This window comes from Hydra viridissima, unplaced genomic scaffold, assembly GCF_058129835.1.
Source record: "Hydra viridissima isolate aposymbiotic clone 2 unplaced genomic scaffold, HvirCarnegie_v1 scaffold_11, whole genome shotgun sequence".
Classification (NCBI taxonomy): domain Eukaryota; kingdom Metazoa; phylum Cnidaria; class Hydrozoa; order Anthoathecata; family Hydridae; genus Hydra; species Hydra viridissima.
Genome location: NW_028324310.1, coordinates 5410054 through 5435277, shown reverse-complemented (window position 1 = coordinate 5435277; position 25224 = coordinate 5410054). Strand labels below are relative to the sequence as shown.

Here is a 25224-nt window from a genome sequence, read left to right as displayed (position 1 = left end):
GTTTAGAATCAAGAGGTTGTTTTTGTGTTTTGGCTTAGAATAACTAAAAGAATTATTTAAGAAAGTGTTTATTATTTCCATCTTGTTAATGAAAAACTATATCAGTTGTGTCAGAATAAACTATTATTCAAGTGAATTTTAGACAGTTATGTTTTGGAGTAATAAATGCTTATTTTGAAGAGTTTTTGAATGCTGTAAAAATGCAAAATTTGAAAAGCTGTCATTTCGCCCTATTGTGCAAAGTACTAAAAACTAAAAATCAAAATTATTTTCTCGGACGAAATAGTTAGATTTCAAATTTTACATTTTTGGAGTCAGGAAACATTGTAGCTTCACCCTGTCAAAGCAGTTTTCTCGGGTCAGCTCAAAGTAGTTTTTGGTCATTTTTTACAACAGTGTCATTTTTTATCGTTTTTAAATTTTGTATAATATCGTCAGGATGGTGGAAAAACTTATCAAGTCTAAAGTATCTAACTGGAGAGTATCGAAAAAAAGTTTTTATTTACTATCTTAAGTTTTAAATTGACAAAATAATATTAGTCTTCCAATAAGCTTGAATTATATTATAATACAAGCAATAAAAAAAAGGATTCCATTTAATATCACATCAGATTTTTTGCATAGAATTTTTTAATTTTTGCAAATTTTAGGTAGTTAGCACATTTTTTCCGAAGTATTTCTGAATTGAAACTTATTTGGAAATTCCAGGGTATATTTTGAAAGATTTTATTTTTTATAAAATTAAAAGATGAAAAAAAAAGTCAATAACACGTTTAAAATAAACAATTTATAGCATAAACATCATCCTATCAAAGTCAAACCTTTTATAAATTTATAAAAAAGTAACGTAAATTTTAATTTTGAAAAGGATTTCGAACAAATCGTTTTCTCATAAATATTTAATCGGGAAGAAACTTTTGCTTGTAGCTCTTTTCTTTTGTCAACTTGCATCAAGCAAGTTGACAAAAGAAAGTTGGACAGTACTGTTGGACAGTGGTCTGCCATCATGTGTTTTTCCAAACGTCCTTGATAACGATCATCCATTTTCTTAAGATATTGGTGGGACCGCTCTCATTTAAATAATTATCTTGACCAAAAAACTGTTTAAGATGCCTATTTATAAAACGAAGTTTTATACTTATTTCGCATCGAAGAGCACAAAAAAAAAAAAGGCTTTCAACTTTCTAACAATTAAACAGCAGAGTTTTCTTCTTTTTTATTTCCAAGAGAGTTTTTTACGACAGCCTCAAACGACAACCAAGCTGTTTTTTCAACTTTCTAACAATTAAACAGCAGAATTTTCTTCTTTTTTATTTCCAAGAGAGTTTTTTACGACAGCCTCAAACGACAACCAAGCTGTTTTTTCCCTTGCTATCGATTGTTTTAACAAATTCTTTATCACTTTTAAAAACGAGAGCAATCAATAATGAGCAAAATTACGAGCAATCAAAAACTCCTGCTCCTTTTCCTTTATTGACAAACATGGCAACACCCTTTGTTTTCATTTCTTCTGACGGCGGGAGACTAAAATAACAACTTCAGTATGGCTTTCGCCGCTAGTTGGGAGGCAGAAGCCACTGGAGGCGGTCTCTAAACCAACTTGCTTCCGAAATATCTTCTGACGGCGGCCCCCAGTGGCTTTCGCCTTCCTATTGGCGGCGGCATCCAAAACATTCTGCCTCCAAAAATAAGTTCTGGCTGCTGCCGCCAATCGGGAGGCAGAAGCCACTGGAGGCGGTCTCTAAACCAACTTCCTCCGAAATATCTTCTGACGGCCGCCGCCAGTGGCTTCCGCCTCCAAAAAAAGTCGGCCTTTCGGCAGAAAGTTACTTTGCCGCCGGGAGGCGTTATCAACTCTGTTTTAGCTGGTCAAATTGACCGGCTGCTTTTGCTTTCCTATTTTCCACGCTGCTTCCCAGTACTTCATCTTTTTTTTAAATAAACATGAAAAAAAAAATTATTTATATTCGGCTTCGTGCGCCCCTGTCGACCTGGCGCCCCGGACAAAACAACCCAGTAGACCCCCCTCCCCCCTCACGGCCCTGCTAAAATACCACACCAAGGACACATGACATAACATGTGACATGCTTTTTGTAATTACACCTATATTTTTTAAGCTAGGGATTCTCGAAACGTTTCGGGAAAAATCAATCGAGAAAATTGTTACGTTACGATACGAGAGGTTTCGATCAGTTACGAGAGCGATTTCGAAAAATCAACTAATTTCTCGTAACATTTCGGTTACGTTACGGGAAATTCCCGGTTGTTACGAGAATCATTACGAGAACGGTTTCGAGTTTCTCGTAATGATTCTCGTAACAACCGAAACTCATTTTTCCCAAATTTTCATTTTCTCATTACGAGAATTATTTGTGTTTCGGGATATTTCGGGATATTTCGAGTTATTTCGAGTTCCCAAAATGATTTGCAAAAAATTTGATTAACCAGTTAATCAGTTGAAGGACGCATTTTTAGGACATTTGACGAGCGCAACAGCTGAATTTCGATACATATCGAGAAAATGAAAAAAATATTAATAAAAAATTTTCAATGGTCATAATTTGCTTTGAGGATGGTTTGCTTTTGCAATGTGACGTAGTTTGAAGAAGTGATGAAGTTAAAGAAATAGTCAAATCGCGAAACGTCATAGATTGTTCGGGATCGAACTCACGACTTTCTAATAACGGGACATATGCCTCAGACCGCTCGACCATTGAAACAGTCTAATAAAATTTTAAAAAAATACATTATTTAAATTATACATAGTACATTTACTTTTTAAAAAATTAACAAAAAACTGATGAATATAAATACGTTAAGAGATGAATATAAATACGTTAAAATACGTTAGCTTTTCTACTTTAATGTAAAGTAATACACTACAATAGTTATTGTAATTTTATTTCATTAAAACAATACAATAGTTCTCGAATTTTATTGTATTGTTAGAAGAAAAACAATACAATACTTATTGTAATTGTTTTTCATCACAACAATACATTACTAAAGTAAAATTTTGTTATTGTTTCTGTAATGCTTGAGTCTTCTGCGGCTGAAAATTCAGCCACTTATAGACTAAAAATTGCTTCTGCGGCTGAAAATTAACGCATGCGCAAAGTCACATCGAGATGACAAATAAATGATAACATCAAAAAAAAACTAAATTCTCAAAAGATTTTCCAATCGATAGGTCGCTCATTGTATTTTTTAAATTATCTTCAAATTCTCTTCAAATTCCTAAAAGATATCTCACAATGATATTTAAGTTAAGAAAATGAAGTAAATTAATATGAATACTTGCGCATGCGTTAATTTTCAGCCGCAGAAGCAATTTTTAGTCTATAAGTGGCTGAATTTTCAGCCGCAGAAGAATTAATCTTCTGTAATATTACGATACAATTTTATTGTATTGTAATGTGTAATTGTATTTAATTTTTACAATTACAATTACAATAGTCCTAACCCTAGTCTTGATAAGTAATATAATAAAAGACTTTAAATTGATATTTTCAACCTTTAATTGTGTTTTTTAAAAAAAGAAAACAAAATTCAGCTGTCGCGCTCGTCAAATGTCCTAAAAATGCGTACTTCAACTGATTAACTGGTTAATCAAATTTTTTGCAAATCATTTCTGGAACTCGAAATAACTCGAAATATCCCGAAACACAAATAATTCTCGTAATGAGAAAATGAAAATTTGGGAAAAATGAGTTTCGGTTGTTACGAGAATCATTACGAGAAACTCGAAACCGTTCTCGTAATGATTCTCGTAACAACCGGGACCCGATCGAAATAAATTTCTCGAAAGTTTAAAAACTTTACTCTCGTAACTCAAAAACATTTCGAGAAGAGTTCCGTTACGAGTCTCGTTTCGTAACGTATCGAAACAAAAATAGTTTCGAGAATTCCATGCTTAATATTTTTAGATCTATAAGTTAAATCTTATTTCCATAACACTTTTGACTTCCTGGTCGATTAAACAACAAAATCTTCAAGGAGACAAGACCAAGCACCATATTTTATAATTACCTAGACATGAATATTCTGTGCATATGGTTGCACAGCAAGAACATACCAAAATTAAAAAGTGTGTGTAATGTTGGTTTTACACCAAGATTATAAATAAAAATAAAGTTTCTTAAATATTTCTATATTTAAACCATTTTTACTAAACTGAGCTATTTGAAAAAATGTAATTATAAAGGTTTTGAGTTTTTGAAAAATAGCAATTAAACATGTGTCACATCCCTACTGTAAAAAAAAAAGTACATATACCCCTATTTTAAGCATGCAGCTTTTTGCAGATTTCTTCAAATAAAGTTAATAGGACCCATATTATCAATACATCATTTAGATATGAAGAATATAATATTTTTATGAAAAATACAAAAGAAGGTCTAAACATTCTTCTGGAAGAGCAAGCTCCTTCTTTGATTCAGAACTTCGCCTCATAGAAGGGATAAAGGGGTCTGATGAGCAGAGCAATCTTCTCATTACATCTTCATTTGTAACTTTTCGAGAATATTTTCTTCTAAAATGTTCTCGAAAGTTTTTAACATCTTTATTTCTACTTTCCTGAGCTTCTTCAGATAAGAGTCCAATTGGAACCCGCTTGTTTCTTACAACCTGATGTGAATGTACAATCATCTTATGAACTCCAGCAGGCATAGGATACCATTTAAAATGTGTTACATATGTTTTAAATGTATCTTTGCAATATATTTCAAGTTTATCTGGGTCAATTGGGTGCTTACAGGACAGCACACAAAGAATAATAAAGAATCTTTTAACAAGACCTTTATCAACTCCAAGTATTTCAGCAAAAGTTTCATGGCTTCTAAATGCCCTTCTTGCTGTGTTTCCATCATTGGATGTACCAGAGCCACCACTTCTTGGCACATCAACAACAAGTCCAAGTGCATTTTTAATTTTTATCTGAATTTCTGCTTGCAACTATTTGTTTCTTTTCAGGTGTATTTGCATGAAAAAATCCAGAATCATTATATCCTGGTCTTCTTCTCTGTCCAATATGTAACAGACATTTAAAACAGCGAATCCAGAGATGGAGAGTGTGGATTCCCAGGTCTAAAGACATCTGATTAGTTTGTCTATTATAAGCAATTTCAAAGTCATTCATTTTTTAAGGCGTTAATCCGCAAACATTGCAAACTTGATAAGAATCACTTAATTGAGAAAGAAGAGTGGAAACTTTGCCATCAATCATAGTACATTCTAACTTGTGCTTGACTTGAAATAAGTCTATGGTTGTTGCTCTCAGCTCAGTTGACATAAAAAAATCATATTCTGCTTTAACAATTTGCTGATTTTCTATAGCGAATTGCATTCGAACAGGGCGACAATATTGGGTTGAGGATGTTTTGGGGTTAGTCCAAAGAATAACATTAGTTTCCTGTATTTTAAGTTGCACAGGTACTGTACATGAAAGACACAAAGATTCTTCAACTGGAACTGGGATTCTGTCCTCTTCATCTTCAAATCTCTGTTTATAAACAGACTGTCCAGCTGAACCATCAAATCCAACTTTGCTTATAAGAAGAAGAGTATTGCAAGGCTCAGGTAGTTTTGATTTATCCATGACTTTCCAAATCCTGTTTGCACTGTGATCCATTATTCCTTGAAGATTCACAGAAGCACTGTAGTCTGAGGTAACAATTCCAGAATCTGGAATGCAATCATTTTTAGCTTTCACAATATAATTGTAGGCAGGGTATAACCTTTATCTAAGGCCCCTTGGCGAATAGTTTGATAGTCAGCCCTACTCATTCTACAGTCTAACATTAAAGCTAGAACTTCTTCTGCTGAGTAGCTTTTAGAGTGTGATATATTGCAGGATCCATCAATTTTACTTTCCATCAAATGTTTCAGAACTTGGGCGTCTTTAATTCGTCCTTCTTTGTTGAGATTAAGAAAAAGGGCATGAAACAGGATTTTATTGGTAACTCCTAATTTTTTAATGTCTGACGATCTTCTTTTCTTGGACCTTATTGAGAAATCTTTAAATAATTTTGATGGTGCACCTCGTTGTAAATTGTTTATTATAACTTGCTGTTGAGGTTCATTTACAATAAATTCCATATGTAACCATTTCTCGTAACGATTTATAAATCGGCGCTACTGCAGTTTCTCCCCCCCCCCCCCCCCTTTTTTTTTTTATTTTTGATTATGATAGAGAATTTTATGCTGATTCAGAAAAATATAAAAACATGGACCTGAAAATCAACGGAAAGTGCTCTAATTCGAAGTCAAAGTTGTAAAAAATCCCACTAAAAACCCTAGTATTCGCCATATTGAAAATAATAAGTTAATGATCTTTTTGCTGACAAAAGCAATACATTAATAGCATGGTTTTTACGTTAAAGAAGTTGTTTGTGCTTCCTTACTAATTAAACTTACATATTTATTCTCATACTTTCATTTAAACAAGTAATCAAAAATGACTTTGTTCTTTATATAAAAACTTGGTTTCACCACTTATTAGTTACTTGATTTTTTGTGAATGTTATTTGTTTTGATTGTTTTGTTTATCCGTTTTTTCCGCTTTTATTCTAGAATATTCCGCTATTCGTTTTCACGGTTGAAACTAGAAAAAACAATATTTCAAAACATTGGGAGTGAGAGGGGAGCTGCATTTTAGTCTAAATACATCATGTTTGGACTAACCCTATAGGTACAAAAGCAAACAAAAACAGCCAAAGCTTTTTCTAAATTTTTCTAAACACGCTATTTTTTCAAAAGCAAAATATTTCAAAGTGGGCAAACCTGGGCGAAAATTTTCCTGGTCGATCAAAGTTTTATTTTTTAACAATTTATTTAAAAAAGTGTTTAACAAGCGGTAAATTGTGTCTTTTGTAAGCTTTTTAACATTTCTAAATTATTTTATGCTGACCTTCTACATTTCCTAAGAATATTCAAAACAATTTTCATAGCTTTGATATCGGTAGGAGTCAGCATGTATTAAAGTTTGCAGACAGATTTTTGCCCGAAAAAATGGAATTTTCTTCAGTCTTTGAACTTTAAACCCTCCTTAGACAAATTTTTAAAAAAATTACGGACCTTGGAAATTTAAATCTGGTCTTCACATAACATATACAATTCAATTTTAAGATTGAGTTTTTATTATAAAACAATATATATTTTTTTATTTATGGCATGGTCCTGGACCACTGAGCACTGCAAGTGCAACTTGCTCTTCGGTGCATGGTTTTTTTTTTTCTTTGAGAGCAAGTTGTTTCGAGGCATATTTTACATTAGAATAGATTTAACAAGACCTGATTTAAAATTTATAGAGATTGATTGGTCTCTAGAGATTTAATTAATATAAGCCGGATTTAACAAGTGAGCAATTAGCGTTATTTCATTTAACCCCGCACGTCTCCGTTTTCGTTTTTATCTCAACTTTTTTCCCTGAATAGCAAGTTTAACTTTGAAAAAAGATTCTTGGCCAGCGTAAAAAGTTCTACAAGTATACTTATTAAGTTCATTAATGTTAAATTTAATTTTATGTCCATTTTTCAAAAAAAGAAAAAAAATATCATCACGCATTCGAAAACTTAAGAAATTATCAAAAAAAACTTTTTTTAAATTAAAATTTGATATCATCTTATTCAGGAAAAAATCTTCTACAACATGATCAAAAAATATTTGCAAAAAGGTTATTCAATAATTAATTAAGAGCAAAAGAATAAGCATAGTCATAACTATTTCATTCTACATAAGTGGGAAAACGGTTCGTTCAACTCCGTCAAACGGTTTTTCTTAATGACAAGCAAAAAAATGTTTTTTTTTAACTTTTATTTTGTTTTAAAAATTTTAACAATAACAAGAATAAGATTAAGACTTACAATAAAAATTATGAAAAGGATTTCTATCACAACCACTTTTAACTTCAACCATCTCTCTAATAAATTCTCTCAAGTTTCTGTAGTAAGTGTTTTACATTAAAGCTTGAAAATCATCATCATCATCATCATCATCATCATCATCATCATCATCATCATCATCATCATCATCATCATCATCATCATCATCATCATCATCAGCTAATGTAATATATTCTTTTTGTTGCATATGTCTGAAGCGGTAATTAATCTTAGTAGACTTCCACCAAAGGATGGCTTTTACACCTTGTTCTATTTGTCGAATGGAAAGTGCAAAAAAAGTAACTCGCTCTCTTTCCATTAATACTAACTGGTCGTTGGTTTCATCGTAGAATATACACTTTTTAAGTAATTCATCTTTGTAGAATAGATTAGGTAATTTGTTGCCTTCTTATCAGAAGACCAGAATTTAAAATACATTTGTATGATCATAAGAATAGGCAATAAATAGTCAAATTCTTGAAACTCTCTTAATTGAGATAATATCCATAAATTGTTCATTTCATCCATCTCTCGAAATTTAAATTGGCTCCTATATGTCTGATAGTATTTAAATTCCGACTAGTATGAAAGTATTTAAAGTCCATTTTGTAACGACAAACTGAATGATTTTAATTGGTCTCACTCAAATTAAAATTGTGAAAAATAACATTATTTGTATGTAGCCTCTTAATTACACGAAATGAGAAAATAAACATGTCCAGCTTGTCCAGGTTTTGAGAAAACTGCCTTCATGTTGGCTGCTGTTTCACATGTCAACGTTTTTTCTTGACGATTTCAAGGCCAGGCCTTGATTATATTCTCAATAACTTATCTTTGACGCGTTATGCTTCCTTAAAGCTTTCAGAACCTTATCATTGACGCTACATGCTTCCTTAAAAGTTTTTAAAACACTATCCAAATTTTTGAATCACAAAGTTAATGTCAGTATAAAACAATGCCAATCTAATGTATGGGTATCATGGATCATTCACTACAGACAAATGTACCTCGCCTACTCCAGGCAACTAGACGAGGTCCAATTGTTAGTATGGAATGACATTTGGCTACAATTCCCAAAGTCTTTGGATTACTTGTTGTTGAGTGCATCTTTTATCCAGTCATAAACAAGTTTGAGTTTTTATTTTGAGAAAATTGTTCCATCCTTCTATCATCATTTGCAAACATGTCCGTCCATACTTTTTTGCCAACAATTCAAAGGGCAGAATTATCCTTACTAAAAAGATCATGAACTTGAGATTCAAATTTAATTGTTTTGGATCATGCTTCAAAGACTCGATCTTGATAATTTTGAAAGTGAACTGAATGTTAGGGAAAATGATACATAGATATGGGATTGTTTATATTCAGTTCTTACGATTTTCCTAAAAAATTATCTCCTGAATAAAAAAATTCAAACTTTCAGAAACACATACATATATAGTAAAATAAAAATATATTAAGATTCCTGATTCAATGTCTTTTTTACGCACTTCAAGAGGATTTTCTTTAGATTCAATAAGAATTAAGTGCTTGGGTCTGCTCACAATTGCTTATACATTCAATACATTTTATTTGAAGAATCTCATTTTTTACGCTGATTCTTCTCTCTATGAGGAGATTCTGTCAAAAAACTTTTTGTTTTATATGGCTTCTAACACCCTTTCTGACATTAAGGTTAATTCTTTACTTAACAAGTTTGGTTTGTTCTTTTTAAAGGTATGTTGGTAGTTGTTTGAAGATTTTCAACAGTATAATATTGAAGTGTCTCGCAGAAATGACTTAGAAACTAGAAAGTACGTAAACTTATATTCCGAACAAAATCAAATTTAAAAATTCTTGACGAAGCAGAGAGCATAGTGATACAAACGTAAGATAAAATTAATTTCTATATCACACATTTTTAGTATATGGAAACATGGAGTTAGAAATATATAATATCGAGATTTTTTTATTATCAAGATTTAGAATAGATGATCCAAGAGTATCTGTATTAAATCAAGATTTAGAATAGATAATCCAAGAGTCTCTGTATCAAATACCTCTTTCCGATCTTGTTAAGAGTTAAGAGATACTAAAAACATTTGATAATGTTTACAAATGTATTTTTAAATAAATAAAAAGTCTTTAAAAATCATTTAAACAAAACAAATAATTTTTCTAAATTAACTCTAATACAAAGGGAACATGCCCCATCTGTTGAGTACCACTAATTTAAATCAGTGGTATTCAACAGATGGGACATCTTCCTTTTTGTATTACATAAGTTATTTTCAACCAAAAATTATTTTAAAGTACACGTAAACTTAAACTTTAGCTTAGAAACTTAACGATTGGAAAACACCATTAAAAATCATCTAAACACATGCAAACAAACTTTTAAAAAAATGTCATCAATGATGATTATTGTTGTTGTCGCTAGTTTCGAAGAACATAAAATCCTGAAAAGAAAAAAACAAAATTATAAACAAAATTTATCAAAAATAAAAGCCACTTTAAAAACTTTTTAAAAAGCTTTTTTTTTAGTTTAAAGATTTCCTTCTTATCATCGAGATTTCACAAAGCACCTGAAAAATAAGTTGTTTTTTTATTGGAAACTGTAAAAAAATGTTTTTCAATGTCTTATTAAAAGAGTTTAAAAATATTTAACTGGACAGATTTAACGTTTAAATTAGAGTTTAAAAAAATGTTAACTACCGAAGTTTTTAAAGCTTTTAATTAATGACGGGAAATTCGATCCAATTTTATCAAGTTACTAATAATAACGAAAAAAAAAAAAATTATAGAAGTTTAAATTCATGGTCTTAGAATATTGGCCTAACGGAATTTTTTCTAGAACAACCGTTATAAGACTTTCTTTATGTGGATGGTGCTATGTATGGTGTTCGGCATCAGCATTGTTTCGAGATAACAAAAAGAGAAAACTAAACGCAAAAGAAGAAAACTTTTGGTTAAACCACACGTTAAATGGCAGTAAGGCAATAAATCAAATATGGGCTAACATTTTATGCGCTAAAAGACAGTATAATCGGAGAATGACTCAACACATTTTTGCTTGTTGCAAAATAGCAGTTTATCCAACAAATTACATGTTTAACTCATAAAATAAAAAAATGTGTTAACCGTTTGATGAACACCTCCATATAACAGTTTTTAGTGAAACTTTGGTAGGAGTTTTAATAAATATTAAATTTTTGGGTTCAATTATTGCATAGCATTATAAATCCTTGGTAACACATAGATAATATGGTACCTGTCGATTTTTAAAAACTTACAATTAGAAAACATGCGCCCAACATAACAGCCTTTACTTTCACGTCTAAGTCCATCGGAACTGAACGGAAAACAAAAATAGATTCACTATAATAACTAAAATTACTTAAATCAATACCAGGCCTCCTTTTACTTATTTATGCTAGCAAGTTCTAATTGTTATTTTTTAACATAACTGAATAAATTTAAACATAAGATAAATATTTTATATGAAAGATAATAACAGACATGTTATTCCAAATGTATCGGCATCAGTAAGTGCTTCTTTTAATAAACCACTCCACTGTTTAGATATCCTTCCGACTTGATTGGTACCATCCATTGTTAAAACCTATATGTAAGCTTTTGTCAGTACAATTTACGAATAAAACAATGTTAGTGAACTTTTTAAGAAAGAATTTCTACTATTTTCTTAGAAAACTATTTCTAATATTTTCTTAGAATACTAAAAACATTTAAAAGAACAAAATTATGGCACCATAAACTTTGATGATATACATGATGTAACAACTTGATGTGAAACTTATGCAAATAACACTGGTAAATATTGTTTTTGTTACATGAACTTTGTAATGATTTTTGTTTATGTTGTTGTACCATCTTAAAAATTATATTTTTCTTTCAATGACACCCAGTTTTTTAGTGACAGCTACATTTTCATTTCTGACCTCATGCATGTCTTTGTTTGAATAACTTCCTTAAGGCGACTGTATAACTATTGCATTCAACTAACTTACATTTTATTTAAATTAGTTACATCGTAAATATGCCACGAACGTGTTCAAACAACCCTAAAAATTTGCTATGTGTGTGGAGAATTAACTATTACATCTCAGAATTGAAATTTCAAACCACTATTTGAACAATACTATTTAGACTATTTTGGATTTCCTGTACAGCATCAAGATCCTGGGTTCCACATAAGATAAATCCTGGGTTCCACATGTGTTGTGTAACTTGTGTAAAACTGTTATTAGGTTGGGCTAAACAAGAATGTAAACAAGAATGTAAACGTTTCCTATTAGCTAAACTAATAATTTGATGGAGCTAAAGGATCTGCCAAATTATTAGAAAATAGTAATTGGAAAATGTTATTTTTGTTTGACTCAAACAAAAGGAACTACAACCATCTCCAAACACACTTTCCAGTATCTAAACTTGTCTTCAGGCAACAGACCCATCCTACATAGTACCAAACTGCCTGTGCCAAAGACTTCAAATCAATCAGAAAGTTGGGATTCTTGTTGGAGATTTAGATGGGACCTACCAGAAGCCAAATATTCACAAATAATCATAAGTATTTATAGTACATTAAGCAATAATTTCTCTAAGTGTTGCTGATTTTTGTACTTTTTACGAAAATATATTTTGATGTCACAAGGAAACCTGATTTGTGAAACTTTTTTCATTGATACATCATTGCTTGGTGGCTCTAGTACATTCAAAATTTGATATTTGTTTTCATGTGACAAAAAAAAGCCTAAATTTTGTTAACCAGTGTAATTTAATAAAAGTCACCTTAAATTCAACATCACCGCATAAGTTAACTGTACAAATTGGACCTTCAATAAGAAGCACAGGATTTTTTAACGCATCACAAACTTGAAATAAAGATCCACAGAAAGCCCACCTAAAAAAAGGCAGTTTAAATTTGTTAAAATAATAAAAAATTATGAATAAAATAAATTTTACACAATATATCATAGCTTTAATGATAGTTTTATGGATTAATTACTTCTGTATCACATAGCCAATGATAGTACCAGGGGGGGAAGTAACCTCCAGCTCTTGCAAACAGCATGGAAAGCAACATGCACCACACCTTAGAGGTCTACTTAAATGTATTACTTCTTGGTTGTTATTATCAAAAATCTTTATGTCAAAAGGACGAGCAGGCCCACAACACTGTCGGGTGCAACAATCAGTATCTTGATAATGTCAAGAAAAAAATAAAGATAGAGTAATAGATTTACTCTGAATATTAAGGAACTCCACTTCAGTTATTAATATTGATTAAAATGAAGCAACAGAACTTTGGATTTACAGTAGTTTTAAAAAAAAGTAATAATAGTAATTAAACTTACATATTGAAACTAGTATATAACATGTTGCATGAAATGTTTTAAGCAAAAATTAAACAATATTACTATTAGCAGAGCAAAAATTATTATTCAACAGTCTATTCTACTAATTCTATTCCATCTTGTTGATTTTGAAAGGTCAACAAAATACTGCAAATACCAATATACACCTTTTGCTTTGAATTTCTGAAAAACTGTTGTTAGGAGACAAACTTGGTGATAACTTATGCTGAAGAAATTTTATTTCATTGAATTTTTCAATTGTCAAAATACTTTGGTGAATGAGCAAAGTTCTTCTAAATAACTTGATTCATTTTTTGTTGAATTGCCAATGTACTATATGTTACAATGAAAAAGAAAGATTGAATTGCAATATTTTTCTTACTTTGATGGTTTTTAAGTCTGTTTAACCATGAAAATGTTCACAAATATTTGTTCAATATCTGAGTGACAAGAATCAAAATTTTTAATATCAGCAAAACAAGGGCCAAAATCAAATGAAATTTAAAATTCAATAGTTAAAGATTTTATGAGTGTTTCAAGATATTGATTGTTGAAAATTATTTTTTCATAATTACACAAAACAGCTGTGTTGCATAAAAAAAGTTCTAAGGATTTAGTACTAGAGACAAGGCTCTACTACTGGTCATAATGATTAAGTTATGCTTATGTCAATTTAAGTGCTAGTACACAAACAATCAAGGAGCAGTTAAATATGTGTTTTGATGTTAACTTAAAAAAGACAAAAAACACTTTAAAATGAAAACACTTTATTAAAATAACTTCATAAAGCAACAAAATACCACACTTCTGCCTGGAGAGCCTCAAAACATTAAAGTCATGCTCAAAAAATAAAACCAACTGGGTTTGGTAGTCCATACAACCATGTTTCAAAAAATTAAAAAATTGAAATCACCTGCCTACAACCAAGGAAAAAAATGACTTTGATTTTTTTTGTCTCCTTGCTTTGTTGCCAGGAAAACCTCAAACCACAAAAGACACACTCAAAAATAAGAAATAAATAATAAAACTGATATTACTATTATTGTTTATACATAGTCTATACATAGAGGCTTTAAAAATAAAAAATTAAGCCATCTGTCAATGTGTAGGAAATCTTTGTTACTTTGAACTTGTCATTTTGACCTTACTTCTCATGGAAAACATTTCTTTAACCACCATTTTTTCTTTGAATTTGAATCATTTCTAAACTTAAAACACTGTCGCAAAATAAAAATAACTATTAAAAGTGTCTATAATTAAACTTTGGCAAAGACTGTTTCAAAATTCTAAATATTATAGGTTTTATTTTCTATGGGTTTTTTTACAAATTACAATTACAGACAGGTTAAACAAATAAATATTTAATCTCATAAATACATTTTTGAATCAGTTTAAATAAATCCATAGGTATTTTTTCAGTTGATTCTTTTCGTCACAAACACATATTCTAAAGTGAAAGGTTTCAATGTTCATTAAAGATGCAATCGTGATGAAGAGCTTCCAAAGATTGTTCAATGAAAGGACCAAGGGATTTTTTCTTCATTCTGATAAAATCATCAATGTGAAAAAAAACAATGTGCACTTTTGGGGTCACACTTCCAAATCATAGACTTAAAAAAAGATGTACGAAATTCTTCAATTTTTTTTTTCATATTCCTTGTCAAGGACGTTTCCAAAACAGGCTCTAACAACAGCACTGAACTTTTTGAATGCATCAATGATAGCCAAAACTGTAGAATCTAGGCTCTCAAAGAGCTGATCTATCACATCAACATTTTTCAGGAGTTTTTGGCAATCATTGCCAGCAAATTGTCCGCCATGATTTGGTTGGATTGTGATGTTGAGTCTTTTTGGCCACTCATCTGCTTCTGGCAATTCTTCTTTTAGTGTTTTGAATAAGTGATTTACTATCCCAAGAAGCAGATGAAGTTCCATTGGCGGAATTAGTTCAAAAATGAATTTGCTTGGATCAGCTTTTAGAAGTGGTTCATGGACAACATTTTCGAAAAACTTTGCCCTCCTAATGTCACCACCTTTTGAAAGAAAGTCTATGCAACAATTTTGAAGATCAGACAGCTTCCTGAGCACACCTTTTTCAGCTAAGTTCTTTGTTTCACTATCACAGTATAGGCATGGATGTGAGCTAGAGTGACATTGCAAACCACATAAAATGTTAGCAACTTTCAAGTCAAAAAAGACCACAAAGTCTACATTTTCAGGTTGAACAAGCTCAATAAAGTTTTTGATGTTGCTGTAATTCTCATGTAGATCCTCTGCAACTGCAATCAAAAATTGCTTTTTAACTCCACTGCCTTTTAGAGCTTGAGAGGTGAGGATTTTTTTTGAAAGTGGACTGCTTGAATCATCTTCATCATTTATTCTTTGAAGACTTACTGTAAGCTTTAGGAAGCCTCAACCTCCATCAGTTCCAATCTTTATGAGATGACCTGCTTGAAGTTCTCTCTTAAGTGAAATTTCTGCTAGAAAGTCAGAGAGATTTTTGCAGTGAACAACCGTGCACTCTTTGTATAGCAATTTTTTTTCTGATGATGCAATTATAGTTTTTGTTAAAAAATCTTCAAGCTGCAACCCTGTTTCATGAAAATTTGCTTGATAGTTTGGCTCAAAAAGAGACAATTTGGAAACCAAATTTAGTGTTGTTGCAAGTTAGGGTTATGCAATTTAAAATTGATCAACAATAAAAGCAATCTAGTTTCATTTTGTTTATTTTATATGGTTATTTTTTATCAAACTTTATTTTCTCTGGTGATTATCAAATTTTATAGTTATTCATAAATATCATCTTTTCTTCCTTATGCCTTTAGGAAAGGAGCCAATAACATGAGAAAATTCAAAGTCATTTTTTTTCTTTGAACCTAGGCAGATGATTTAAATTTTTTTATTTTTTGAAACATGGATGTATGGGCTACCAAACCCAATTGCTTTTATTTTTTGAGCATGACTTGTATGTTTTGAGGCTCTCCAGGCAGGATTGGGCAATATGCCAGCAATAGTTTGGAAAAAAGTAATTTGATAAGGGTAAAATATTTGAAGAAAAAACAGAGAGCACAGTATAAAAGAATGTCTGCAAACAGCCCACAAATTTAAAGATACTAGTAGTACTGCAGACAAAAAGTGTTCTGGGCAACAAGTATCACGAATAATAATATTATTTACAGAATCATAAGAAAAAATCCTAAGTACTCAGCAGAAAAGATTCCACAGAAACCTAAGACGGCTATTATAAAACACATTAAGACAGATTGTAAAGGTTAATTGACCAAAAGCTATACTATTATATTGCTGCTAGAAAACTCTTACTAAAACTAACAGATCAAATAAAATAAATCAAATTTTGCAGAGAGAATGATTAACTTTGTGCTAAAAAGAATAGCATTCAGTGACAAATCAAACTACACTACCTTCTATTGAAAAATATTGCTAAAAGGCATCATAGACACCATTTATTTTACAAGGGATTAACATGGATATATAAAAATTCTTAAAAACATTTTGATTCTGACTTTTTACATTTTTTTGGCAAAGAACCTGAATGGATTTTCCAGCAAGATAATGATCTACACTACAAATCAAAAACTGTAACCACTTGGCTAAAAAAAAAATAGACAACACTGGACTGAAAAATGATTAAAGCACCAGTAACATCAGTTGAATCTCTAAGAAAAGATTTGGAAGAATCATTCAACAGCTTATCAATCAAATATTATTAAAAGCTGTTTGATTCTATTAGAAGGGTTGAAATTTCTATCCAGAACAAAGGGAGCCATATTACTTATCATCTCTGCCTTAAAATCAAATTTAATTTGAAGTATTTAACTTTTGAGCAATTTTTTTACTTTCTTTTTTCTGTTACTCAATTTAACTTAAATAACTTAGGTAAAGTAAAAATAAATCAGATAAAAAAAATTGGATAAATTTTGATTTTAAATAAACCAAAAATACTTATTTTTACTTATCTATTTCATTTTTAAAGAAAACTATTGCAATTTAAATCTTAAGTGTGCTAAACTTTTGATCAGAATTCTATCAAACTCCTTCACCATCAAGAATTTGCTAGCAACTGAATCAAATACTTATAATATATATAAACTTGCTAGCAACTGAATTAATCAAATGTTTAAACTTGTGGGTGCATACTTTTCAGTAAATTATTTATAGCAAATTGGAAATTTGCTATAAATAATTTATATTTATAGCAAATTGGAAAATTGATATAAATAATTTACCAAAAATTTATAGAAAAATTTAGAATGAATTAATGTTAATTATCTTATTGTTAAAAATTTACTTACTTTTACCCTACCTACCTTTACCCTACTTACCTACATGCTTGCATGTATGCATATACATACATACATACATACATACATACATACATACATACATACATACATACATACATACATACATACATACATACATACATACATACATACATACATACATACATACATACATACATACATACATACATGAGTAGTAGATTTGAGGTCTCTATTCTTAATTTTTTATGTAACTATTTTAAAAATAAACTTAATATTAATTTCAAAATAATATTAAAAACAAAATACTTACACTTTATACATTATATTGAATGTTAAAAAATAATTAATGCAGCTGATTATGCTATAATGGATTGCTACTACTAAAAAAATAATACTTATATTAATGATAACAATAAACAAAAACTAAGATACCTTCTGCAGCAAAATAAACATTTTGACCCATTGAATTCTTCACTTTGTATTTATTGCATGTCTCAAAACCTGTTATTGCTACACAACAAAAGTTATTTATAAATTACTTTTTGATAACATTTATAAGTTACTTTTTGATAACATTTGTAAGTTAATTTTTGATAACATTTAATAGAATAGTTATATAATTACTAGCCACAAATAATACTTCACCTTGGAAAAAAAATAAATGCACAAGTATGATTTCAAAATACTACCATTTCTTAGACCTTTATTTTGACAAAAGACTAAAATGAACTATTCTATAAGTTATTATTCATGTAATTTGAGACCCAATCAAAAGATGTTCTTTAAGTTCAAACCTCAACAGTTACTATATCAAATTAAATACTTAAAAGTTTTTTTACTATGAAGTCAGTACTATCTGTAATTAAATCTAACTGTATCTAATGCATCCAAAAAAAAAATTTTAAGTGTAAAAAACAGGTGCTATCATCATTTTTTAAAAAATGTGAAATCTTAAGAGAGTTTTTTTTTTACCTTCCAGTAGTTCAACCTGTTGCTTCACTAGAAGTTGGTCAATTTGCATTAAGTACTCAAGACCAGGTGGGCAACCAGGTGGGGGTGCATGAGGGAATGCCATCCATTGTTCCGCATCTGAAATCAAAAGTTAAAATATGAAACACAAATTTTAAAAAGTCAATTTTTTATGGCAAAGAAATTTTGCAAATTCCGATTTTGATGCTAGACCGCATAAAGTTTGCTAAAAGGATCATCATTTAAAACAAGAATTAATATCCAAAAACATTATTACTTTTGGATATCTATATATGAATCAATTAAAAAGAAATAAAGACCTGGAGCTAGCCAATGATTGTATTTTGATTTTTTCTTAAAACTACAGTAAATTTATACTATATAAACTTAAGATTTAGATCTAGCTTGGTGATGCAACATCTAGCACTGTGATGTCACATCTAGCATTGTGATTTTTTTACCTTTGGGTCTCATAACTTAAGAACCATCCCAGATTTATTTTGTCAAGCAGCATTACTTTTTGAGCTTTGTATTAAGAGATCAGCATGGATAAACTTAATTGAACATTCACTAGAATACTTGTTGGCTAAAAAACAATCAACAGTTGAGTGAAATTTTTTATTTTAGGCATTTATCTAAAATTTCTATGTTTTTCATAATAATAAAAACAGAAATGAGGCCTTATAGAAACTAAAGCATTGACTGATATTCAGTGGAATAAAATGAGCAGGAAGGGAAGTTATTATTTTTTTTTTTTTAAGGGAAAAGGTTTTAGATAAAGTATAAATGTACCCATACAAACAATTTAATAAATATTTTCTATGATTATGCTTTTTTATGCTATGTTAATTCCATCTCTAATGTAATACTTGTAACAAACCCTTGTATCTAAACTTCAAGTAAATATTTTCTATTTAAATTTGAGAGGCATATAACATATTTTGTTGAACATTAAGTTAGATGCAAAGAGGAAACTTTTGCTTACTAGTCATTAGTGTTTCTTAAAAAAAGATAAAAATCTTATAATCACATCTTGTATATTACAAATTTATTACAGTTTTGATTAAGAAATATAGTTTTGATATACTATGATATACTTTTAAACTTACCTAATATTTTGTCAAAACAAACAACCTGTTTTAAAACAAACAAGTATATCAAAAATATATGTAAATATAAACAACCTGTTAAATATAAATACCTTCTATGAAGTAAAATTAATTACTAAAATAATTTTTCCATATTTATTTTGTATGTCTTTTTTTGAGCTATTCACATTTTTTACTTCTTTTGTTTGACAGGTGAAAGTTAAGTCCAGGCCTTGTCTGTTACTGTGTATAAAGTTAATAATAATAAAATTCTAACAAATTTTTTTGCTTGTGCAAGTAAAATTAATAAGTTTATTCACTTGGCTGGTTCATTATCGGTTGATATCCATTAGGAGCACCAAATCCAGGAGCAGCATACCCAGGAACACCATATCCTGGAGCACCATACCCAGGTTGACCAGCTGGTGGGGGAGCATAACCAGGCTGCTGAAAATAAGGTTGTGGAGGTGGATAGCCAGGCTGTTGATTTGGAAATTGACCATCAGGTAGTTTTGAAAGTGGATGATCCATGTCCTTTGAAATATATACTTTTTTCTATTGTGTGCATAAAAATATTTCTTTTAAACATCTGCATTATAATTACATATGAAAAAACAAACTTATATTTCAAGCTAATCTACTTTTTATGTATCAATAGAATACACAGCACTGAAACTATAGTTTCGAATTATAGTTTTGAGCTAGTTTAAAACGTGTAAACTTATTCCATTACATCGTTTTCTTAAATCTTCACATTTTGACCTGATTGGTTGAAATCGATTTGTTCGTAACTTTGATTATGACGATTGGCTACAGAGTGATTGATAAATTTAAAAACCTTTTGTTTACATTCATCCATGGGCGTATAGATTAACTTTTTACTTTTTAAGAGACAGCAACAGCAACGGAAAAAGATTTCTTAAGTAAACTCCCATTCCCTGCAGAGTTAATTTTTTTAACTTAAAATTGTACCGTGTCTATAAAGGTAAATAGAAAATTTTAATATATACTAAATATACAGTATAATATAAACTAATTTTGAAATGGCTTTACAATTTCAATTGAGTTATTGAAATTGCTCAACATAACTGTAAGAAATCTTGGTGATTAAACAGTTGTTTACAGTTTTCATGACAGCTGATATTTAAGAAAGTACTTATTTCTCACATGCAAACTTTAGAAATAGCAAATTCATGTTTGTTAAATGTGTTTTAACAGCAAAAATAGACTTATCTTTCATCCTTTTACATTTTGATCTTTTAATATTTTCATCCTTTAATGATAACTACAGCTTATCACGCCATTTAATCATTTTTATTATTTTTTGAATTAATTTTTGTCTGCAACTTGCCAGACTATAGTTTAACGACAACTACGGTTTTTTTTTAAAAAAGAATTCCGAAAACTTTTAAAAATGTCAAAATGTGTATAAATACAGGTAATATTTATATGGCTATTGTCAATTGACATATACATGACTATTGTGTAGACTGTTGTATGCAAAGCTAGCAGCAAGAGAGATATTGTTTAAATTACCTATTTTCTTTGTGATTTAAGTCAATTTATACTTAAATTCAAATATTTAAGAGCTTGCTTTTCAATAAAATGATGTTTTTAACTATTGAACTAAGTGTTTAAATTTACTTGTTTAAAGTTACCATATACTTTGAATATACTTAACCAGGAATTGCTTATGACAGACAACCTCAAATTGTAAACATCCTTACAATTAGTAACCAAAAAATTGACAATAGTCACTTTCAAAATAAACGACTAAAATACTGTTCGAATATTCATATTGTTGCCTAAGTTAGGGAATAACAAGTTGAATTATTAAAAAAAAAAAAATTTGTTTACAACAACATTCACCATCTAAATTCAAATTTAAAGTAAGCTATGGACAAAAAACTGGGTTCGTAGCAACTTAAGAGTTGCGTATGAGAAAAATTAAAATTGTTTTTATAAAGCTTTGAGACAATTAATTTGGACCTTCTTTCTTCTCACATAAATTTAATGAAATACTCTAAATAAATAAAACTGATTTTGTTAATTATGTTTAAACTTTTTCAAACTGTATAAATGACGTCATTGTAAATTGTGTAACTGACATCCAATTGTGGAATGACGTCAACTTGTGCGCTTTTTCGGTAAATGCCTCTTTCGTTTTTTTAAAAAATGCGACTTCGTTTTTATATAAAGTGAATGTTAAATTTTTTATGAAATAATTATGACGAAAAGAGGAGGAAGCAATCCAATTGGATATCTTTTAAAGAATCTTGAAAATGAAAATGTCTAGCGGAAATTCTATTCATATTTTTCAATCTGTGTAAAAATAATGGCATCTAAAAAAATTAAATAAGATAATGACAGTTCTTTTTTCAACAGTCAGTAGATAAACCCATACACTTAAGCGAGAAACGTGATTCGCAAAAAATGCTTTTGCGATCTGAGTTTACAATAAAATTATTAGTGGATTGAAAAACGTTGGTGGGATTAAAATACAACAAAAAAACAAAATGTTACAAAAAGTAAGGGCAATTGAAAACCATCTAGAAACAAAATAATGATTCAGTTATTCGCACTCAAACAAACTATATTACTAGAATGCACAAATCTAAAGCTAATAAAAATATTATTTTATTAATTTGTATATTACTCCATATACATCAATTTTTCTTGATGAAAAAAACTTTGATGATTTTTTTCTTCAAGAAAGTTGTTTACATTTTTCAAAAAAGACACTTTCTTAACCAAAAAAGAATTTTATTGTTCGTCTTTTAAATTAACTTACGAAATATTTTAAATAAACCTTATTATTGTTCTAACAACGTAAAGTTGTTTTAACATATTTTTTTTTGTAGAATTTATGGAATTAATGTTTTAAGACGTTAAAAATTTATGAAAATTTATGAATCGTTCAGAAGACTACATCGCCTTTATTTAGCTGTAAAAAAAACCTCACTATCAATTTTTAACCAGCTGCTGAAATGTTTCAACCGAAAGAGAATTCTTTTTGTGAAATTAACTCATCAACAAAGAAGATGGAAAGTTAGAAAAATAACGAAAATTTTTACAATAATAAATATAATAGGCGCTTTTGTTGTTAATATTTCACTTAAGGTGAAGTTTTTCAAATAAAATGGTGAAATAATGAATTAATTACGAAGTTCTCCAACGCTTTTAGCAAACGAAACAACCGATCCAAAAGCCTTCTAAACTTTAGTTTAAAATTCAAATAAAAAATGATTAAGTAGGCAAATTTAAAAAACAATTTCTTCAAGTCTAGCGACAACAGGAGTATAGATAAAAGATTTGTGGCGATTGTAGCTGTTCTTTGCAAACTTTTTAAAAATACCAAAATAGAACAGATCAATATGGTTTCATCGCGAACAATTGTTGAAGAATAACTATTCAGGGAAAAACTGAATAAAACATTGAAAACATTTCCCAGAGATAAATTTTAATTTATAATCAATAGGGTGTTTAAAAAGCTCTCTTATCAATTTATCAAACTTTTCTATGTACCAAATAGAAAGCCGACCAACGGAATTTCATTGTTACATGTTATATTGAACTGTTAAGGGCCTGCAAAATTAATTATTTAACACTTTGTTTGCTGACTTTCAAAACTGCATTTCGTCGCATTTGAGTCTTCAAAACAATTTCATCAGCTATTTCTTCTATGATGGAGGAATCAGAACGATACTTTCGGTTCTTCAACCAAAAGATTCTTTCGATAGTACAAAAAGTTGATCTTTTTTTAGTGGTTCACTGGTGAGTTTAATCAGCAGAAAAATAATCTAATAACTCATTTTTATGTTTAAAATATTTTATAAACTTTAAAAATGTTTTACTAAAGTTTCTATTGTTTTTTATTTGAGCTTACTCAAGTTTAAATATTTTCAGGTAAAATATTGAGAAAGCTATAAGTGTATTAAGTAGCAACATGAAATTCTGCTTATCATTTAAAGTACATATCATTTTAGAAAGTTATTAATGACGAAAGTCAAACAACGGTTTTTATTTGTTAGAGGTTTAAACTATTTTATTTTTTTTAAAAAGTAACATTTTGATATTTTTTCAATAAAAAGGATACTAATAGCTAGTAATATCTTTAATGATGACAAACAGCTCGTCATTGTTTTCTCCGTTGAGTGCTGGAGTTTCAATTCCATTGGCAGTGTGCTTTATATTAATTGTTATCTTTGGCATATTATTCAACGCCATTCTAATACTTGTCATACTTTCAGAGAGAAATCTTCATACAATAACGAACGTTTACATTATCAACTTAGCAGTTGGTGACTTGCTTACCGCGATAGCAGTTGTGCCGTTTGATGCTGATTTCATGCTAAGGGGTTATTACCCGTATGGAACCATACCATGCGGCATCAAAGAAGTATTGTTCATGTTTTCTCTACCTTCGTCTGTTATAAATCTTTTGCTGCTAACATTTGAAAGATTTGTGTCGGTGTACTTTCCTTTTAAACGAATTCAGTATTTTTCGAAACGTAATGTATTGATATCTATATCATTAAGCTGGATCTACACAATAAACGTAGGTCTATTCCCTGTTTATATCAACGGACCTTCGACAATAAAAATTCATGAGAAGACATGCTATATGATTTTTTCGAACAAATTTGCAGTTTACCAAATATCAATTAACTTCTTTCTTCCAGTTCTTATTATGATTGGTTTAAATTTTTCGTTGTTCTCAATAGCTCATAAACACCAAAAACAAATTCAAAGAATGTCAATCAATACTTCAAGAAAGTGCTCTAATTCCTTTCAGAGTAATATAAAAGCCGCCAAAACTATTTTGTTACTTGTTGGAAATTTTTTGGTGTGTTGGCTGAGTTACATAGTGATAGCGATATCAAATCTTATGTGCAACGGATGCCACCCGAGAGCTTTAACCTGGATTAGCAATGTAGTAAATTATTCTAATATTGTGTTTAATCCCTTAATATACGGGTTGCTCAATAAATCTATACGCAAAGCTGTCTTTAAAAAAATATGCAAAATTTTACGTTTTTTCTGCAATGCGCATTACCAGAATCACTATACGAAACCAACAGATTCGCAAACAGTTTCTACCTATCATTCGCCTGGCTTCAATAACAACATTTCTTTGAGAACGTCTTTAACCCCGAATGGAAATGGAAACTTTAGACGTAGTCAAGAAATTGAAGCAACTACGTTCATGTAATATTCGGATTCTTTTCTTCTGGTAATTTAAATTAATAAAAAACGCACATACCTTTCAAACCTTGATGAGTTGGTTCTAATATTTTTATGTAATTATTTAAATAAAAAATTTATTAATCAGAAATTTTAAGATGCAGAATACTTTTTATTGTAACATATATAGTACAGTTTTTGAAATTTCTTGATGGAACATTTGTCGCCATTTGATGTAATATTGCTGATATATAAAAATATTTTTCGAAAACCAAAGAAAAATACTCGAGGAAACAAAACCAACTAAAAGGCATCTATTACAAGATAAATAGTGACTATTGAAAATTAATTTGATTTATTTGAAGTGCCATGTAGCAAAATTTTGAAGATTTTGATGTGCCCATTAAAGCATTTAAAACTACAGTTTCTTTTACTTTTAAACCTCGTTACCAACACTTTTAT

At 29.7% G+C, this 25224-nt stretch overlaps 2 protein-coding genes across 4 annotated transcripts; one reads left to right on the top strand and one right to left on the bottom strand.

Annotated features, from left to right (window-relative positions):
* Positions 1–9968: 9968 nt before the first annotated feature.
* Positions 9969–20158, bottom strand: LOC145191028 (phospholipid scramblase 1-like). Of its 2 annotated transcripts, XM_090066730.1 has the most exons (9): positions 19899–20024; positions 18952–19076; positions 18494–18610; positions 17954–18031; positions 12887–13079; positions 12670–12781; positions 11380–11482; positions 11154–11212; positions 9969–10319 (listed from the first exon to the last, which is right to left on the bottom strand). In XM_090066730.1, the coding sequence occupies exons 2-9, from the start codon at positions 18962–18964 to the stop codon at positions 10272–10274; spliced, it is 723 nt and encodes a 240-aa protein (XP_089922856.1). In that variant the 5' UTR covers positions 18965–19076; positions 19899–20024; the 3' UTR covers positions 9969–10271. The 2 variants fall into 2 exon arrangements, with proteins under 2 accessions (XP_089922856.1, XP_089922855.1); XM_090066729.1 differs by lacking the exon at positions 18952–19076 and having other exon boundaries at positions 19899–20158.
* Positions 20159–23222: 3064 nt separating this feature from the next.
* On the top strand, positions 23223–24989 carry LOC145191026 (octopamine receptor beta-1R-like). Of its 2 annotated transcripts, XM_090067239.1 has the most exons (2): positions 23223–23352; positions 23829–24989. In XM_090067239.1, the coding sequence occupies exon 2, from the start codon at positions 23927–23929 to the stop codon at positions 24788–24790; it is 864 nt and encodes a 287-aa protein (XP_089923365.1). In that variant the 5' UTR covers positions 23223–23352; positions 23829–23926; the 3' UTR covers positions 24791–24989. The 2 variants fall into 2 exon arrangements, with proteins under 2 accessions (XP_089923365.1, XP_089923364.1); XM_090067238.1 differs by lacking the exon at positions 23223–23352 and having other exon boundaries at positions 23588–24989.
* Positions 24990–25224: the final 235 nt, after the last annotated feature.